At 36.1% G+C, this 20370-nt stretch overlaps 1 protein-coding gene across 1 annotated transcript in view; it reads right to left on the bottom strand.

Moving 5' to 3' along the window:
- The window catches only part of LOC150086038 (DNA repair and recombination protein RAD54B-like), a 354517-nt gene that overhangs the window by 188860 nt on the left and 145287 nt on the right, over positions 1–20370 (bottom strand). Inside the window, exon 12 of the mRNA XM_090374778.1 lies at positions 12107–12187. Coding sequence (XP_090230904.1) covers positions 12107–12187 — 81 coding nt within the window. The remainder of the gene's footprint in view (positions 1–12106; positions 12188–20370) is intronic.

The following is a 20370-nucleotide window of genomic DNA, read 5'->3' as shown; positions in this document are numbered from 1 at the left end:
CACAGAAGATCAGAACCTCATCTTGCCCTGTTGGGCACCTGGATTAAAGGACATCCAACGTGGTCATATGACTCAACATACACTGTTTCTCTCTTGAATGGTGCTTTCTTTCCCCTCCCATGGGGAGTGGGGGCTTTGCCCCCACTCCTCCCCTTCCCCAAATCTCTTCCCTCTGGTGGAGCACGGGCCTGCTCCACTGCAATCGCGGGGCCATCCTCTCTAACAGCCCCTTACTTCCTTTTTTTCCTTCCAGTCTTCAGTCTTCATATCCCCTTTACTGTTGACTTTCACAGCGTTTTCAGCCATACGCGTCCAAATTTAACTATAAATTTGGACAAAAAATGGGCAACAAAATTTCTTGCCTGACCCATTTAGGCAGATAGAAAATATTATTTCAGCATATCGCCCCTTGCAAGCTTCTAAATTATTCTAACAAATGCTAATAACTAACCGCGAGCAGCACTTTTTTTTCAGGTTCTAGCCACTGAAATCCCAGGAAAGTAGGTGGCAGGACCCGCCAGAGTACTATATAGGTAACACCCGACCGGCCTCCCCGTGGCGAGGTATGGTAACGTCGGGTCCCATTGGGGGCCCGGCAGCTAACAGGCCAGATGAACAAGGGCACAACATGCTACATACCACATAACCCATATACTTTTAAATCCCGGGCTTGTCTGATACAGTGTACATACGCGGAGATGGGAGAAATTCCAGGAGCTGTTAGACCCAAATATACCTAAACCTATGGGTTGCCAGGCAGGCACTTTATCCACCTGGCTAGCCTGGTCAGCAAAAGTATACATAAAAATAAAGTTCACATCCAATGTAAATATAATGTTTATTGTCAGTGTGACATTTAGGTTTGTTTCTTTCTGCACAAGTATTGAATTCTTGGCTGAATTTTTGACAAACACACTTGCAGTTCTTTCTTGAGAGAAAAAGACTATTTCTTTCTTTGTTTTTAATGTCTGTCAGACATAAAAAGCTTGTTCACAGGGACAAGAAGCTGAAAAATTGGAAAGATGTTCACTGCTTTTTCTGAGATCATAGAATACTCGTTGCTCATTGAAATCTAAAACACATCAAGTGACACTATTGAATTTTACCTTCAAAGTTCAATCACACTAATTCAGTCAGTTTTTCTTCTTGCAGGCTGAATAAATTTTGTGAATTTAATGAGATCTCAACAAATGAGTTCTAACCCAGTCATATTTCTGATGACAATGATGGAATGCATTGGTCAAGCTTTTCTGTCAATGATTCCAAATGACTGATAATTAATAGGATAATTTCCTTATAATCTGACTCTGAACCTGAAGTATTTCAGTATTTCCACTTGAAAGGTGTTTTTTTTGCAAACTTCAATGTATTCTTGAATGCAAAAAGTTTGTCTGTAGAAGTTAGAATGTTTTCTTTTGGGCCATGCATGCTGGTGTTCAAGGTGTTTAAGTGCTAATAAATATCTGCTAAGTAGGCTAGTTTCAGCAGGCATTTTGCATCTTCAAGAAAGTGGAAAACTTGGCTTTATCTTTGAAGAAAAATGTTGCTTCCTCTTGCAACTCAGAAACCCTTGTTAAAACTTACCCTTAAGAAAGCCATCGAATCTAAGTGTGTAGGAAAGTTTCATGGTCTTTTTGCATATTTTCGTACAACTTTTGCAATATGCATGACAAGAAGGTGCTGCTTTGTAAAATTGACCATGTTCACAGCTACATCAGGGATTTGTTTTGGATCCTCCTCAACAGTTTTTGAAACAAGAACTTCCCAGGAGAGGAAGCAGTAAGTCATTATGACATCAAGGTTTTTTGTTTAATGAGTGTAACAAACCTAGTCATTGAGCTGACCATTGAAGGAGCACCATCAGTGCCAATTTCAACGCACCAGTTCCAGGAAAACCACAAATAAACTAAATAAGAAGACAAGAATTGAAAATGTTTTAACCTCTGGTTTTTTCTAGTTCTTTATAACAACAAAAATTTTCCATTAATTCATCTTCATTTTCAAATCATATGAATGCCAACAATTGAGCTTTACTTGTTATGTTGTCTGTTAACTCACCGATTTGCAGAGCAAAGTATTTTTAATAGTTCAGACAAGACATCTCAATGTCATGTGACACATTACCCATACTAATAATAGTATCATTAGAAACAGGAACTATGTCAATTCCATTTTCAGCAATAGTGTGACTTTTTTTTTTGTGTAACTAGCTCAGCTACTAAATAATCTGCTTTTTGAGCCTTTTCACTGATAATTACTTTCTTTTCAAAACCTTTATGTTGTTTGCACTGTGAATCCAAGTCACTGAAAGTAATAAACTGTTTTAGCAGTAGCACATGATGAAAAAAGCAGGCTTATACATCATCGGCCAAAAAAAAAAAAAAAAAAAAAAAAAAAAAAAACCCTTCCCATTTCACCCATCCATTTTCTCCAAACGTTTGTCCATTTCTTCCTTGAATTTATTTAAGCTATCAACATCCACAACAACAGATAAAAGTTTATTCCAGCAATTAACCACCTACTGGCTAAAGGCAAATTTCTGCACATCTAATCTACAACTGTCTTTCCTCAATTTGAATTTATGTGCTCTCAGGTTTGTAATCTGAGAAAGAGAAAGAATCCCATCAGCACTGAGCCTGCTCAAACCATTCAAGGTCTTCAATCAGATCACCTCGCAGGTGTGTAGTCTCCAGATGCTCCATTTTGCAGAACTTAAGTCTTTCTTTATGAGAGCATCCCTTTGTTCTCCTTACCAGTCTTGTTGCTCTTCTCTGTACTCATTCTAGTAACTCTACATCCTTCCTAAAATGAGGCCTCCAGACCTGTATGTAGTACTCAAGGTGTGGCCTGACCATTGTCTTATACAAGGGGATAATCACCTCCTTATCCCTGCTAGCAAAATTCCTGTATATCATTGACAAGATCCCATGACGTGCTCTGGCAGACTGTCTGCACTGCTCAGAAAACTTCATATTTGACTGCACAATTACCCCGAGATCTTTTTCATTCTCCACTATCTTGAGTGTAGTACCACACAGTTGGTACATTTCTCCGGGATTACAGCTACACATATGCAGTATTTTGCATTTGTCAATGTTAAACTTCAGTTGCCACTTAGCCCATTTTCCCAACTTTTCTAGATCCTGTTGCAGTAGCATACTGTTATTAACCACCCTGCCAACCTTTTTGTATCATCTGCAAAATTGAAATCAATATCATTCATAAATATACAAAACAACAATGGGCCCAACACCGAACCCTGGGGGTGTCCACTAATAACATCAGTCCACAAAGAGCAGTGTCCACTGATTACCACTGTCTTCTCCCACTCAACCATCCTTTTATCCATTGTAGCAACTTGCCCTTAATGCCATACTGCTCCAATTTGTACAGTAGTCTTCCATGTGCAACAGTATCAAAAGCTTTCCTGAAATCCAAGTACAGTGGATTCTGGTTAATTGGGGCACTGGTTAATCGGGGCAGCCATTTATTTGGGACAAAATTTGAAGAACAGAAACAAAACAAGTATTTAGCCTGAATTTTTTCTGCTTATTTGGGCCAACTTCACTGCTTAATTGGGGCAGTGAAGGTTGTGATTGAACAACAAACTGTATGTGGATGGCGCACATGCTCGTAACATAGAGATCATGCGGGCAGCAGCTGAGTCAGTTATTGCGAAGTTGTGCTGTATGGTGGTTGTGCTGCATTTGTTCTGTATTGTGGTAATTTGATCTGACAGAAATATTCCTTGTGGTATACAACTGTTTACGATCACACTGGGTACATAGGCGTCTCCGTGGCCAGGTGGGCAGGAGCAGCAGTGCGTAGCACACGCTTCTTGATGAGACCGGGGTTCGAGCCCGTGACCACCAAATACAGAGGATGCGGAAAGGTCAATGAATGACCACCGCATATCCCGGAGCAATATGGCCTTAGTTGCTAATGCTCCTAAAAACCAAATAACTAACAAATAACAAACAAACTGGGTACATATGTATTAATCAGTCCAAACTAGAGTTCGAACAGGCAAAGAGTAGAAAACTTGCTTCTTGCCCTAATGGTAGCCAAGCATTCTGGTCTCTTGCCAAAGCTATTGGCCGCAACTTTTGCCCATTTCTGCTCCCACCTCTGTCCAAACCAGATGGTTCCGTTGTCACCTAAGCCAAGGATAAAGCTGACCTGCTAGCATCCCATTTTTCTTCCAACTCATGTATTAATGATCTTGGTAAAACACCTCCCACCATTCCCAACACGCTCCATTCAATGCCTCCTGTGGTCTTCCATCAAAAGTATGTCAGAAGGATTTTGACGAATCTTCATGCTAAGAAAGCTCCAGGTCCCGATGGTATTTCTCCACTTGTTCTCAAAACCTGTGCTCCTGAACTTATTCTTATTCTTTGCCGCCTTTTTTCACTTTCTTATTCCAAAGGTGTTTTTCCTTCTGCTTGGAAATTTGCTCATATCCAGCCAGTTCCTAAAAAGGGTGACAAATCCCTCCCAACCAATTATCGTCCCATTGCAATTACTTCTACTCTTTCTAAAGTAATGGAGAAATCAATTAACCGCCAACTCTTAAACTACCTAGAAACCTTCCATCTGATCAACGATCACCAGTATGGATTCCGTCAGTGTCGATCCACTGGTGATATTCTGGCTTATGTTACCCATTTATGGACTAATTCAATGGAAAGGTTCAGTGAAACACAAGTAGTTGCTCTTGACATCTCAAAGGCTTTCGATCATGTTTGGCATAAAGGTCTTCTAAACAAGCTTCCATCTTATGGTTTACCAACTGTTTTTAGTAATTGGTTATCCAATTACTAAAAACATCACGCTCACTGAGGGTGATGGTAGATGGCTCTCTGTCTTCTAACTTCTCCACTAATGTCGGTGTCCCCCAAGGTTCAGTTCTTTCCCCCACTTTTTTCCTCTTGTACATTAATGACCTTCTTCCACTGACTGGAAATCCTATTCATAGTTTTGCCGATGATAGCACATTGCATTCCACTTTCCATTTTGAGAAACCTTGTCCTGCTCAATCAGCTTCAACTTCTCGAAAATCTGCTACCAATTCCTTAAATGCCGATCTTCGGGTAATTCTCCAGTGGGGCAAAGACAACTTAGTTTATTTCAACCCTTCTAAAACTCAGTCTTGTCTTATATCTTGCAAAAAGGATTCTTCTGCTCCTATGCTTATCTTTAGTGACACTCCAATTTCTAGGCAAAATGATATATCTCTTTTGGGGATTACCCTGACTTCTAATCTCTCTTGGCACAAGCACATTACAAATATTGCTTCCTCTGCATCTAAAAAACTTGGTTTTCTCTTTCCCTCTCGGCGTTACTTTTCTTCCAAACAGCTGCTCACTCTGAATAAACCGCGAATCCGCCCAGCCATGGAATATTGTTCCCACATCTGGGGTGGTGCCCCCAAACCTCTCTCAGGCTTCTTGATTCCATTCAGAATGGGGCAGTTAGATTAATTAATGATTCATCTCTAACAGAGTCCCTCCACTCGCTGTCTCATAGACGTACTGTTTCTGATGCATGCCTCTTCTACAGATACTTCCATGGGCACTGTTCTTCTGAATTGGCTTCTATAATTCCTGCTCTCTCTCTTTCAAAACAGTCCGAACACGTGCTGCCTTTACTGTCCAACTTCAAACTCACAGAACCAACTTTTCATCTTCCTCATTTATTCATTCAATTGCCGTTTTCTGGAACAACCTTCCTTCATACGTATTTCCTGAAAATTACAGTCTACAGAAGTTCAAGTCCAATGTCAACAAATGTCTCCTTTTGTCTTCTTAACTTCCAATCCAAGCACGGTACTAAGTACTATAGGTTCTAATACCTCTCGTGTTTGGTGTTTCCATAAAAAAAAAAAAAAAAAAATGTCTTGTGGGTTAACATAGATTAAAAACTGTACCAAACAGTGCACTGATTTTTTTTTTTTTTTTTTTTTTTTCCAGTACATTTAAGACCCCTGTCAAGATGCCATGTAAAGATTTGTCCCTTTAAGAAAAAATTGCTATTCTTGACAAAATAAAAAGTTAACCTCCTAACATCAGTCATCATCAGTTAGCAGAATCAATAGAAGTTAGTGCAAATGTTTCAAAATTAAAAGCTGTACAATTTATCGCTGATAGCTGGCAAGGAATAAGTAGCAAAACAATTCCGAATAAATTTGCCAAAATGTACAATTTCAAGACTGCTACAGCAACAAGAAAAACTTAAACAGGAGTGGACATTGCATGTGAGTTTAAAGAAAACATCTCATAAGCGAAAGAGGGAAGGCAAAGATCCAGACGTTGAGGATGCTTTGAATCAATGGTTTTTCCACTGTATCTAAACGAGGTGTGCATGTAAACAGCCCTATGCTAAAAACCATGTCAGAAGAGTTGCCAAAAAGCTAGGTCACGTAAATTTCAAAGCGGTGGATGGTTGGCTGTCTCAATGGAAATGCAGACATGAAAAGCTAAAGTTCCAAAAAAGCATACAGCGAGAAGGACAGTGCTGATGCTACGAGTATTGAGCAATGGAAATCTGAAAAACTGACAGATTTGTTTAAAATTATGACATTTACAATGCTGATGAAATAGGCCTGTATTATCGGGCTACACCGGATGGTTCTCTGAGCTATCAACACACACAACACTGTCCAATTCAAAGAAAGCAATGGATCGTGTAACAGTGTTGTGCTGCTCAAACATGTCAAGAAACGATAAACTCAAACTTTTGGTTATTGGTAAAAGTGCTAAACCCCATTGTTTAAAGGGGCTTACAATAGGCAGTTTGCCAGTTTCGTATTATGCTAACAAGGAGTGGATGACCACATATATTTTTACGCAATGGCTAATGAACTGGGACATGAAACTGCAACGGAAGTCCAGAAAAATTCTGTTGATATCGGACAACTGCACGGCACACCCTAATGTAGATGGTTTAAAAAATATTAAACTGGAATTTTTATCTCCTAACACCACGTCCCGGAAACAGTCTATGGATGCGGGAATTATAAAAAATTTGAAGACCTATTATCGCAGAAAGCTAGTTAATCATATTCTTGAAGCAATAAAAAAAAAAAAAATTGAGGAAAATCCTGACATCTTCAAAATCAATAGAAGTTAGTGCAAAAGTTTCAACATTAAAAGCTGTACAATTTATCGCTGATAGCTGGAATAAGTAGCAAAACAATTCTGAATTGTTTTGCTAAATGTGGTTTCATGACTAATTGTGATTCAGACGCAATGAGCTGTACAGAAAATGAAATGGCTTAGGAACTGCAACACATCCAAAATTGTGAAAAATTTTTAAGGACTGACAATAACCTTCAAAATTATGACGATGATATACCTAAGTGAGTGGACTAACCAGGATGCCAGGAAATATATCGCTGAATTGATATGCTATTTCATGCAGGAAGGCAATGAAGGCAGTCCTTTATCAGCATTAGATACCTGCGTCGACTTTGTTCAGTTGTAGTCCATAAAGAGAAAACGTCAGGGTACACTTGATCATTTTTTTTTTTCAAAGTACGAACCCTTAAGTAATGTGTAGCCTTTGCTTGAAACAGACATTATTATGTATTTTCATTTTACATATGTATATTATAAGTATATACGTACATTTTGTTTGCTTTTAGTTTTAGTTATTTTTAAATAAATGTTTGTACCAATATAACTTAAATACAGTGTGCTTTCTTTAAATGCCACATTCCTTTTATTTTATTCATACCTTTTTGCCTCTGTTAGAATGTGTTCTTCAGCTCAGTGGTTAAAATTTCGCTTAATTGTGCCAAAGTGATCTATTTCTGATGTGTCCCAATTAACCGGAATCCACTGTATATGATGATCAAAATTATTTTTTGCATCCAGTTCCTTTGTGACCACATCAGAGTATCCAATCAAACTGGTCAGACAAGACTTCCCTTTAACAAGTAGCTGTTTGTTCCCACAAACAATGCATAAACTGGGCAATTTTCATCTCAAGTCCATGTAAAATTCATGGCTAAGTAACTGTCATTGTAAAGGCAATTTTTTTTTTTAATATCAGTCACTTCTCTTGTCTTCCTGCTTTACCTATACTTGACTCCAATGATTTTGATTTCACTTTTCCTTTCCTTCAATGACATGCCTTCTTTTTATGTACTTCAACATTTTTCAACCTTCAACAGCAGTATGAAAATACTGTTATGTGGGTGGGATTTTAGATACGCAAAAGCAACCATGGTTTTGGTGAAAGCGCTAATTACAAAACTAAGCAAAAACTACAAATCAACAAAACAGTGAACAACTGTAACATATACTAAACACCACTTAAGATATCACTCCTGAAAATAAATCATTCTGGGTATTGCTATTGCTGAGATCCGTGGAACTGCACTCTACTTAAGACTTACTCAGTTTCCCAATTGTCACTCTTACAAAAGTTTAAATAAAAAAAAGAACCTTTTCAAACAATCTGGAAACAGAGAGATCAAGAAAAGACTGGATCAAGCCAGTGAGCTGGCTCTGTAACAATATGAAATGAATATTTAGTTGTGTTGCACAGATGCAACACAACTAAATATAACCGACCAAACACAACAAAGAGGCAGTAGGTAGCACACGGAGACGAAGATCAGACAAAAATTCCCCACTATATTTTGAGGAATATTTGGAAATTTTTTGTGGCATTTCAAAATTTATATTCATTTATTCCATGATTTCTTGTGGAATCCTGGTTGAGAAACACCATAGTATACCTCGAGTAGTGTCTAATATGTGTAAAAAATACCACAGGCCATTTTTAGTTGCGTTAGCATATATGTGTATAGTAACACATAACTCAACTCTAAGTGAATGGATTTTCATAAAAAATTTAAAATTTTGCTCTTTTAGATATCTGTCAAACCATCCTAAACTTCATTAAAATCAGACCAATAGAAATCTGGCAATTATTTCTTTGCTGTCCGTCTGCATGTAATAACTCAACTAAATTTTATATTGGCTCTTTTAGGATGATTTGTCGAGCCTACCTATATTTCATTATAATTGGACCAATCCAGCAATTATTATTATTACAGTGGGGGCTCAACTTACGATGACATCAACATCCAATATTCTCAGGAACCGATATACCTTCCATACGATCATTTATTTTAAGGACCGATGGCTTTCTGATATAGCTGGAACGATATGTAGATGGAAATTTTCAGACACAGGGCGCATGGAACATCACTCGTACAATTGTTCTCAACCAATTAGCGTCTTTTTTTTTTATTGTTTAACGTGTGGTGTGCAGAACATCACTTGTATGATTGTTTCAGATCTATGACGATCTGAAACTTAAAGCTCCATCAACCAGTGGCAGTACTGTGCACTTTGAAGACTTTAAAGCCAGCAGAGGCTGGTTCAAGTGCTTCAAAAAAGGGCAAATATAAAACAAAAGTGTTGAAAGGCATGGGGAGGCATCCAGTGCTGATAAAAAAGCAGCTGAGACCTTTAAAATTGAATTCCAAGAGTTTGTTGATCAAGAGGGTTATCTTCCCCAGCAAGTTTTCATCGACAAAACTGGCCTCTTCTGGAAGCGAATGCCCAAGGAGAACGTACATCACTAAGGATGAGGCTAGTTTATCTGGGCATAAGCCTATGAAAGATAGGCTTACTATCTTTCATAGGCTTACTAACTTTGTCCTACAAAGCAGGACAAAGTTTGTCATTTATTGCATGGAATTAGGTCTTGCTGCTTCAACAGTGAATACTATTTTAAGGGACAGTGCACGTAAAAAAGAAGGTGTTAAAGGATCAATGTATTTCACACCGGGGCCAGTCCACCCCAACAGTGATCACTAAACAGCATTCAGGTGCTATATCAAAGATGGAAAAGCTATTACTAACATGGATGGAAAATCACATTCAGAAGAAAGTGCCCCTGAATCTAATGGCCATTCAAGCAAGAAGTATTTATGATGATAATGATAAGTATGGAAACCCCAAGCCAAGTTCGTGGCAAGCAACAGATGGTTTAATAGGTTCAAACATCACACTGGTTTCCAAAGTATGCAGTGAAGTCGCCAGTGCCGATTCTGCAGTTGCAGAGAAATTTTGTGATGTGTTGGAAAAAATCCCATCTAAATCTGCACAGCCCTTAAATTCCGTAGCAGCGTGCTTATCAGCTGGAGAGTTAATTCTGGCAACGATGCTCAAAAGGTAAAACTTGCTGACATTATGCCTGTCTCCTCTCTTTTTTGTAATTTTATAATTTTGAAATTTTTGTAATTTTGTACGCTTTTATAATTTTTCCTGCGCATGAGATAAAAAACTTGAATAATTCTATTTACATGTTCGTCGAACATTTCTTTTTTGCTTCTATCAAATTCAGCCTACATAGTTGCAAGTGTGGAATTTCCCTAAATGCTTATTTAGGGAAATTCCGACTTACATAGCATTCCGCAGAACACAACCTTTACATTAATCAGGGAGTGGCTGTACATGTAAACTTAGTAGCTTATGAGATCTGCATTCCATTGGTTCCATCGACTCACTTTAACCTCTTTCAATTCTACATGCCATTTATTTATTTATTTGTCTTTCTTGTTCAGTCAACATTCAGTTACTACACTTCAGCTGAATGTTGACCTGGAACAAGATATTAAGGAGAAAGTTTCATGGGGGTACCATTCACAAAATATTTCAAAAATATTTTTCATTGTGCGGGCAGAAGGGATAAGACATTTGGACAGAAAGCAACAATTCTTTACAGTGCTTTCATAAATATCTGAAACTGTCTTTGTCACACCATAGGCTGTCGTGGCTGTTTATATGGGAATTAGCATTATGACTATTAAATGTGTACAAATGTATGTTCATGGAATGATCTGATGTTGTGTGGGCTTAAAATTCTATTTCTTCACCTGAGATCAGCTGACCACTGTCAAAATATAATATATCTCTATGGTGTCAAAAGTACTTTCAAAGGGGATACAGCATTGTCAGAAATGGCTCATAATATTTGGGACCTATGATTTATGTTTTGTTATTTCATGACAACTTCCATTTTTTTGAAAATTGTTTATCAACTGAATATTTATTCAACCATATGTTGCAGATCATAGCTGGTGAGGCAGTATTATTTATGGACAGTTCAGTTTGGATAACAGAGCAGAATTCCAGGTTTCACTTTGCTTCATTACAGGGTGATTTATTTTTAGATATTTGGATTATTTATCCTTCTATTTCTCTCTCCCTCTGAGATTTTTCTAGTTCTAAACATTCTAACTAGGCGTTTCAAAAAATATGAGTTATAATTGTCCTTAACCTTTTCAGGTGTATATATACATATTTACATTTTTCATGTGTGGACTCATAGTTATACATATCTATATTTATGTTTTTCAAAGTTGTTTCGATGACACTTATGCATGAGGTACAAGCCAAAAGTTGCCCTCGACTGGCCACGTGGAGCCCTAACCATGCAGTATAGCAATGTGTCATTAATTAGCGCTGAACTAATTCATTGTGAGTTATTGTGGCAGATTTCACACCAGTAGGATGTTTGTGCTTTTGTACAATGGTATTTAAGTGTGTTTCTGTTGAGTGTCTTAAGATTTTTGTAGTTGAGTAAGATGGCTAACATTAAGGAACAGTGAATTTGCATCAAATTTTGTCATAAACTTGGGAAAAACAGCTTTGGAGGTTACAAAATGCTTAAACAAATGTTGCATTTGATGATGATGCTCAAGAACAGAATATAAACTTTTCAATGGTATTCACATTTCCAAGGTGGCCAAATTTTAGTTGAAGATTTTGAGCACTCAGGTCATCCATCGTCAAGTCAGACCGAAAAGTGTATCAATTCATCCATGAGGAGAAATGGCACATGATCAACAACATTCTAAGCTCTATATATCTTCAATACTGATGAAGATGGACTCACCATAATGTCTAACTTAGCTGTAAAAGACATTTTACAGCTAAGATAGACTTATGGTGAGATCACTTTGCCATTTCTAAGTAAAATGGCAAAGTGATAGGAAAAATAATGTGAACTGACTTCTTAAAGTTTTATGCTACATAAAGTACTTAATGGTCCAAATGAACAAACATACCAAAATGATACTAACCTGCACTTTATGATGTGTGTCAATTGTAAATAAAGGCAACTGATCCCGTCCTAACCATTTGTTGAATTCTTGTTGCCAGTTCTACTTTAATGGGGAGAGAGAGAAAAATAAATAAAAAAATAAGATCATGTCAATTTAGCAACAATTGAGGTATTCAACTACAAAGTAATTTTATTACATTATGAATGCATATTTTTGATATGTTAGGAATTGTCACACAAAATGTAAAGAAAAAAGTTACAAAAAATTAACTTTATTCCATAAAATTGTAAAATTTCAATTCTGGTTTACACTAAGTCTTTGAGCCACTCATTAAGTTAACACAAATCCCTATGATTTCAGTGGTTTCATTCCATATATCTTGACCACCCTTTTAACAGTTGAATTAAGTTCTCAATTTGAAACTAGGTTCATCATTTTACTAATAAGCAAGTGTATCTGCACTGCAATGTACACTCCACTTGCAATGGCTTTCTTGTTAAACCATCATACTGCCATCAATACAGCATTTATAAAGTTTCATTTTTTTAAAACCTAATAAATAAGGCCATCATGTATGCTGATGTTCATAAGATTTGATCTAATGATATCACTGGAATATATACCAAGTTATATAAAAGTAAATTATTATTAAAAACCACAAACTATTAGTAAAAGAGTAATATCAGGTGAACATTTTTCATTGGCTAAGGATCTTCAATCAATGAATGAAACTAGTGAAAGTGATGCTAGGTATATTTATATTTTCAGTAATAAAATTAACTCAGAATAAATAACAGGAATATTTTATTTAATATTTCAAGGGCCAATTATTTTTGCTCAGGGACATGAGAAACCTTCAGCTAGCCTTATGCACCATCAGATAATTCCCTTGGGTTGTTTGTCTTGCACATTTCCATGCCTAGGCCCTAGGAATGGTACTCTTAGGCAGGCAAGCTTCCAATATTTCAACAACAAACAACAACAAAAAAAGTTCTTTAAATGCTTCTAAGGCAATATATCTTGGATTCATGTGTATTGTTTATGTCCAGACCATTATTTAACTCATGTTAAATAATAATAATGATAATGCACAGATTAGGTATCTGTGCATTATCATTTCACTTTTTTTTGTATATTTAATAGATCCTCTGTTAAGCAGCAGATTTTTAACAGTCTCCTGATAAATACCTCTTACGAAAACCTTCTATCAAGCACCAATCTGTCAAACATAAACAGCAATCAGTGCACTCAGTTTTCAAAAAGCTAAAATCTCACCTGTATTAAACAAGCATTTTTATTGTCAGAAAATTTAATTCCATATCTTTTTTGAAAGCTTCACTTTTTTTTTTTAATCTGTTTAGTCAAATGGCTATTTTCCATGTCAGCTGACTAAACAGGTTACTTTAAAGAGTTTTTTCTTTATCATCTACCAATACTAACACCAACATGTAAAAATATAAACAGAGATACAGTATGCATTAAAAATAAAACCGAATTTCTTACAGCACACATATAAGAAAACAAATTGCACTTACAATTTACACATATAACATCAAAATATACAAAACTCAAGTGTTTTAAGAATGGATCAAAAAATTAAAACCATATTACAAAAATAATAGTATGCCATGGATGACAACTAAGATATTTCAAAATTTGTTAAACAGTTTAATGATAAAATGAAGAGAGAAGATAACAATGTTTTACTATTTGTGGATGTTTCAGTAGATCAAAATCTAAGTATTGCATAAGAGCACGTAAAAATTAAGTACTTTCACCAAACTGTACATGAAAGTATAATAAAGATTGAATCACACTTACTTAACTGTATGATTCAATTTTTAGATCAATGAATAATACAAGCAATGAAATTAAATTTGAGAAAGAAACAATTCACATATTTTAAGCTAAACTGACATCAACAATGAAATCATTGGGCAAGAATTGTTAAGATTTATAAGTTTATCAGACAATCTTTTGGATAAGCTATTCTTGGTCAGAAGTCTAACCTTCACTAATGCTGGTGTCCCCACAGTTCAGTTCTTTCTTCCACTCTTTTCCTCTTGTACACTAATGACCTCCCATTGATTGGAAATCCTATCCATAATTTTGATGCTGATAGCACATCATTGCACCTTCCTTTTGAGAAACCTTGCCCTGCGCAAACAGCTTCAACTTCTCAAATATCCACTACTAATTCCTTAAATGCTAATCTGCAAGTAATTCTCCAGTGAGGCAAAGATAACTTAGTTGATTTCAATCCTTCTAAAACTCAGTCCTGTCATATCTCACAAAAAGGATTCTTCTGCTCCTATGCTTATCTTCATTTATTGACATGATTTCTAGACAAGATCACATATCTCTACTAAGGATTACACTGCCTTCTAATCTCTCTCTTGGTATAAGTACATCACAAGTATTGCTTCCACTGCATCTAAAAAAAAATGGGTTTTCTCTTTCACTTTCAGTGTTATTTTTCCTTCAAACAGCTACTCACTCTGTACAAATCTCAAGTCCATCCTAACATGGAATATTGTTCCCATATCTAGGGTGGTTTGTTTGTTTGTTATTTGGTTTTTAGGAGCATTAGATTCTAAGGCCATATTGCTCTGGGGATATGCGGTGGTCATTCCCTGACCTTTCCACATCCTCCGTATTTGGTGGTCATGGGCTCGAACCCCAATCTAATCAAGAAGCATGTGCTATGCACTGCTGCTCTTGCCTGCCTGGCTACGGAGGCGCCTCTGGCGGTGGTGCCCCCTAAACCTCTCTCTCTCTCTCGTTTATGGACTCCATTTAAAAGAGGGCAGTTAGGTTAATTAATTACCCATCTATAACAAAGTCTCTCAACTCTGTCTTATAGACATTCTGTTTCTGCTGCATGCCTTTTCTATAGTTGCCTCCACGGACACTTCTGAATTGGCTTGTATAATTTCCACTCTCTTCAACCAGACCAAGCACATGCCGCAACAAGTCAGCATTCTTTTACTGTTCAACTTCAAATTCACAGAACCAACTTTTCTTCTTCTTCTTCACTTATTCCTTCAATTTCTGTTTTCTGGAACAACCTCCCTTCATAAGTATTTCCTGAAAATTACAATCTACAGAAATTGAAGTCTAATGTCAACAAGTATCTTCTTTCATTTTCTCAACCTTCAACCCATGCAGAGTACTAAGTACTACAGGTTTTAATACCTTTCATGTTTGGGGGGTTTCATTAAAAAAAAAAATATATATATACAGGTAGTTCCTGCTTTAAGAGTTTTTTTTTTTTTTTTCAGGTGTCAAGTATCAACAAAATCAGAAATATGAATATTAATTGCAAAAAATGAATGTTAAACATTCATAAATATTGCATTTCAAACCACGCGCATAGCTATACAATACTTTTCAATATTAATCCGGTCCAGAGTCACCATCATATCGTGAAAATATCGTAATGTGAACCCAGTAACGGTAATTTGTCTTTTAGTAATTTGTTCCATGACCTCGAAAGCTGAAATTTTCACTATGTAATTCTCTAAAAGGTCATTTTTATAGTGTAAACTGTATTAGTTACCAATTCGAATCATTAAAATGCACTACACTTTCATCGTCATCATATGTTCTGTTATAAGAACCAATTTTGAACGGCTTTGTGATATTTTTCTAAAGCACGTTTCTGGAGGTCATGACCATAAGACAATAAAAACAATTTGCACTTTCCGGTTTATTAGGCTTTTCTGTTACTGCAAGCAGTTATAAACGGGTAGTAAACTCGATGTTATTGCATTTGCAAAAATACCGATAGCTGGAATTGTGTGGTTTTTTATGTTATTATGGTGAAATGTGTTTCCCCTTTACTGAAATCTTCAATCGTATAAAAAACATAAATAAATTTTCAGAAACTTTTCTTCATTCCTTTTTTTTAAGCTTCATAAACTTGTTACTCCGTGCAAATCTTGTTAGTTGCAATTTGTGCGTTCCGTTTAAAATGCTTATGCATGCTATTGAAATTTATAAAGAAAAGAGAAGATTATCTTGGAAATAAACACCTCTTAAAGCATTTCTGAAGACGACGACTCCTTGTGCAACAAACCGAGTGCCGAGTGAATTATGAGTGATCAATGAGCGTGCATTTAGTCGATGATGATGAAGAATAAACATTCTTTAACATTTGTAAGTGATAAATAATTTCTCTATTATTATAATTTGCTTGATTTTACAGGCTACGTTTTCATTTCTTTGGATAAATCAATCATTGTTTAAACGTAAACTAATTAGCTAATTAATTTCATTGTTGATAATGTAACCCCTATTTTTAACATTGTGTCTATGATAAATAAATTTCCGCTTTATGAGTTTTCATGGTGCCTCCGTAGCCAGGTGGGCAGGAGCAGCAGTGTGTAGCACACACTTCTTGATTAGACCGGGGTTCGAGCCTATGACCACCAAATACGGAGGATGCGTAAAGGTCAGGGAATGACCACCACATATCCCTGGAGCAAATGGCCTTAGTTGCTAATGCTCCTAAAAACCAAATAACAACAAAAACGGTTTTCGCTTTATGAGCGCATGCTAGGAATGAATTAACTCGTAAAGTTGGGAACTACATGTATAACAAAACTGAAAACTATTCAGTAATGTTTCCAAAGGTGTAGGCTTTCAATTTTATTTTAAATTGCTGTTGAAAGCATGCCAAATAAGAAAATGCCAGATGACTATACTGAACTCAAGGAAGTGCTTGATTGCTCAGCAGTGGATTTAAATGATCTACCAACATGCACCATAAATGGTGTAATTAATGACTGAGGCAAATCTGCTGATGAAATCTTGCATCAGTGTAAGCCATATTTGTTTACTGGATACAATAAAAAACTACAGTGGGTTAAAAAAAAAAAAAAAAGGAGCTTTACAACGTAACAAAAAAAAAAAATTACGGGAATTTAGTAATCTTTATAATTTAAGTATCACATTTATGTACATGAGTTTTTACAGTGTAAATTTATATTTTGTCACCAAAAATTTGCATCCATAATGCATCTGTATCCCTCTCCATATTTCTATTTATTGTCTTGCCCTTAAAATTTCTTATGTACACAGTTTCTCTAATTTTACTTTTAATAAAATTCATTCTTTCCCCCCCCCCCATAATTTTGAAATTATTGGGGGAGAGAAAAGGAATTACATTAAAAGCATATGAGTAACTACAGGCATGTTCCACAATCTCTGATTTCCTGAACACACCTGTAGCTGTTCCTATGCTTTTAATGTAAACAATTCTGAAATTATGGGGGGGTGGGGTGAATTTACTAAAAGAAGCTACATATGTAAGAAAAGCTAAAGAAAAGACAATGAATAGAAAAATGGGGAGGGATATAGATGTATCTATATTCTCAGTCTCAACTATCTCAGATAGACAGAATTTTGTTGTATATATATGACTGTTTTTAATGATAAACATTTTAAAGTTTTATTGTTTGTTTTTTTATCTTTCTATCCTGACAATATCATGCTATGTTTTAACTCTCTAGCAGACATTGCAAAAAAAATCGACGTTGGCCCCATGGAGCCAAAGGTGAATCTGTGAATAACGTCATGTGAAATGAAAAAATACGTCACATACAAGTACAGCTTAATAAAATCAGTTTTAATTTATTTTCATTTACAATCAACAATAAAGGTTTGTGGTAACTACAGCAGGATACATAGTTGAAACAATTCAAACTATTAACATTGCGATTGACTCCAGGGGCTCACATCTGGTGAGTATGGGCTTGGCACACCCAGGATCCGGAGCTTGATATCATCATTCTTCTCTTTCTTGGTGATTTTCTTCTACTTCTGACTCTCTCTCTCTCTCTCTCTCTCAGGGTAACTTGGAAATTTTTTTTTTAGCTGGTGCAGCATAAGCCTCAGGCTTCCTTGCACTACATGGCTAGTAATAATGAATGATAATGAGGACCAAGTTGATACATGATTGACCACGCATAGTAGATTTTTTGTAGGATCTGAGGCGAGTTTAAGATCGAACGTTGATTCCACGAAGTTGAGGAATGGAACATTTTCAGGTTTCTTAATGTCAATGTTGAGATCACCCATTAAAATTATTGGGATCTTTTGAAAGTTGAATTTCCTTAAAACTTTAGGTATGTCTCCAAACTTCGACATATAAATAGCTAGATTGAATATTAAGAAAACTTTAATCTACTCCAATGTTGAATTAGGTGAGATGTAGAATGTTACAAGCAAAGTCTTCTGTCCATTTATTTCAATTTCTGCTGCACAAATGTCGCCACAATTACCTGTACCAGTCATTTGCTGTAGCGAGTCTGTATCCACGGTAATGAGAATGTGGCGTACATATTGTCGATTCGACTTTATTGTATATCTCAACACCACCAGATCGCACAGAAGGTCTTTTGAATTGTGTGATACATTTGTATCCTCGAACATCAATGTTAATTGATGTTCGAGGATACAAACATCGAACATTAATGCCAAGATATTCGATTCCATGAGAATTGGATCAGCCGCAATGTCTTCATTATGAAGTTTCAAATTCTGTGTATTCAACAATACTATTCTAAAACTCGACAAAGCAAACTTGATCCCAAAATTGTAATGCAGTTGTAGAGAGCGTTTCCAAACGACGGTTATTCAAACGTTTCAATTCAGTTCAAAGATCTTGCATCGTAGGTGCGTTACAATCGCAAGCATGGTAGAATGTAAACTCGTGTTTCTGATTTCTGATGTACAGGCCATCAATGTTTCTAACTCTTGAGAATGCAACGTATATCAGTTGCTGTTCAAGACTCTTTATCGTAATCAAATATGATTTCTTTGAAAGTTCCACCCTGAGATTTATGAACCATCATGGTACATGCTTCAACCAAAGGAAATTGGATTCTTTTGAATTTAAGAATTTTGGTTTTGAAAGATACTGTGGTGGAACATCCCATAATCGGAGTCCAACCAGATTTTAATATGCCACGATGAGACAATATGTGCGGGTGATACTTGGGATGACTCTTATTCCAACATTCCTGTTTTCGAAATGTAACCGCAATCTTTTGATTTCTGTTTCTTCTATCTCAATGTGCTATAAAGTTCTGATCACTCTATTGACCAAACCATCTTCAACATCAATATTTGTAGTGATCATGTAAGGTTTTCCAGTCGATAGATGCAATACGCATGGCAAACCTCCAGTCAGTCTCTGCTACACTCATTTGATGGAGTTTTGTTTGCACACTAGTCAACTGTTCATGACTCTTGTAACCGGTGAAGTGATCGTTGGCTGTACAATCGATGGTGGTATTTCCTTCCAACACTTGAGCATTATATATTGAACAACAGCGTTGTTACGATGAAACAAACGAACATCATTTGGTACTTGTTCCATGACAAAGTAACGAAGTAGTGACTTTAACGAGTAACTCTCAAAAACTAAAAACCTGATTTGAAATCTAGTTATATATCCTTGTAGAGCTCTCAAAGGGCAACAATTTTGTTGCTCAATTGTATGCAACTTGTTGCGTCACTGCACTTGTTTCATACAATTGAGTTTTCTGGAGCACATGCATTGTACTTGTTGCATCACTGCACAAGTACAATGCATGCCAAAATCTAAAGCCCAGCGTTTGAAGTTATATTGTTAAAGAAAGAAAGGAAAATTGGAAACTTTGGAAAATTGGAAAATTGGAAACAAGAAAACTTGCCGCCAACTTTGGTGCTTGCTTTTCAACGTTAGATTTGTGATTTTGTTGAAATATTTGAACACGTTTAGTTGATGTAACAACTCGTCATCATTGCAACTTAACTGAATGAAACACAACCACACTGCTCCACAAATGCGAAGTAACTGAATAAAGTAGTTACGTTAACGAGTTGTTCAACTCTCGAAAACTAAAAACCTGATTTGAAATCTTGTTATATATTCTTGTAGAGCTCTCAAAGGGCAACAATTTTGTTGCTTACTGTTTTTGTCTAACATTTATAGTTTTCAAGATATTGCAAAAACAACCTTGAAAATGCTCAAATTTTTCGGTCTCTCAACTTTGAATCACTATTACTTGGGAACTATAAGAGCTACATCAGAACTATTTATAAATGTAAAAACTACGTTTCCTACCGAACAATTTTGTTGTTCACTGTTTATGTCTATCTATCATAGTTTAGAAGTTATCAAAAGTGAAAGTAACCAAGGCGCAACGGTTACTGACCAAAATGTGAACTTTTTAGTTTTTCAAAAAAAATGATATTAAATATCAAAATTTCTCATTTTTTCTTGCATATTCATC

The sequence above is a fragment of the Mastigoproctus giganteus genome, chromosome 5 (assembly GCF_048544385.1).
Source record: "Mastigoproctus giganteus isolate SK-2022 chromosome 5, ASM4854438v1, whole genome shotgun sequence".
Lineage (NCBI taxonomy): Eukaryota > Metazoa > Arthropoda > Arachnida > Uropygi > Thelyphonidae > Mastigoproctus > Mastigoproctus giganteus.
The sequence above is the reverse complement of the archived record's forward strand: the minus strand, read 5'-3'. Positions and strand labels throughout refer to the sequence as shown.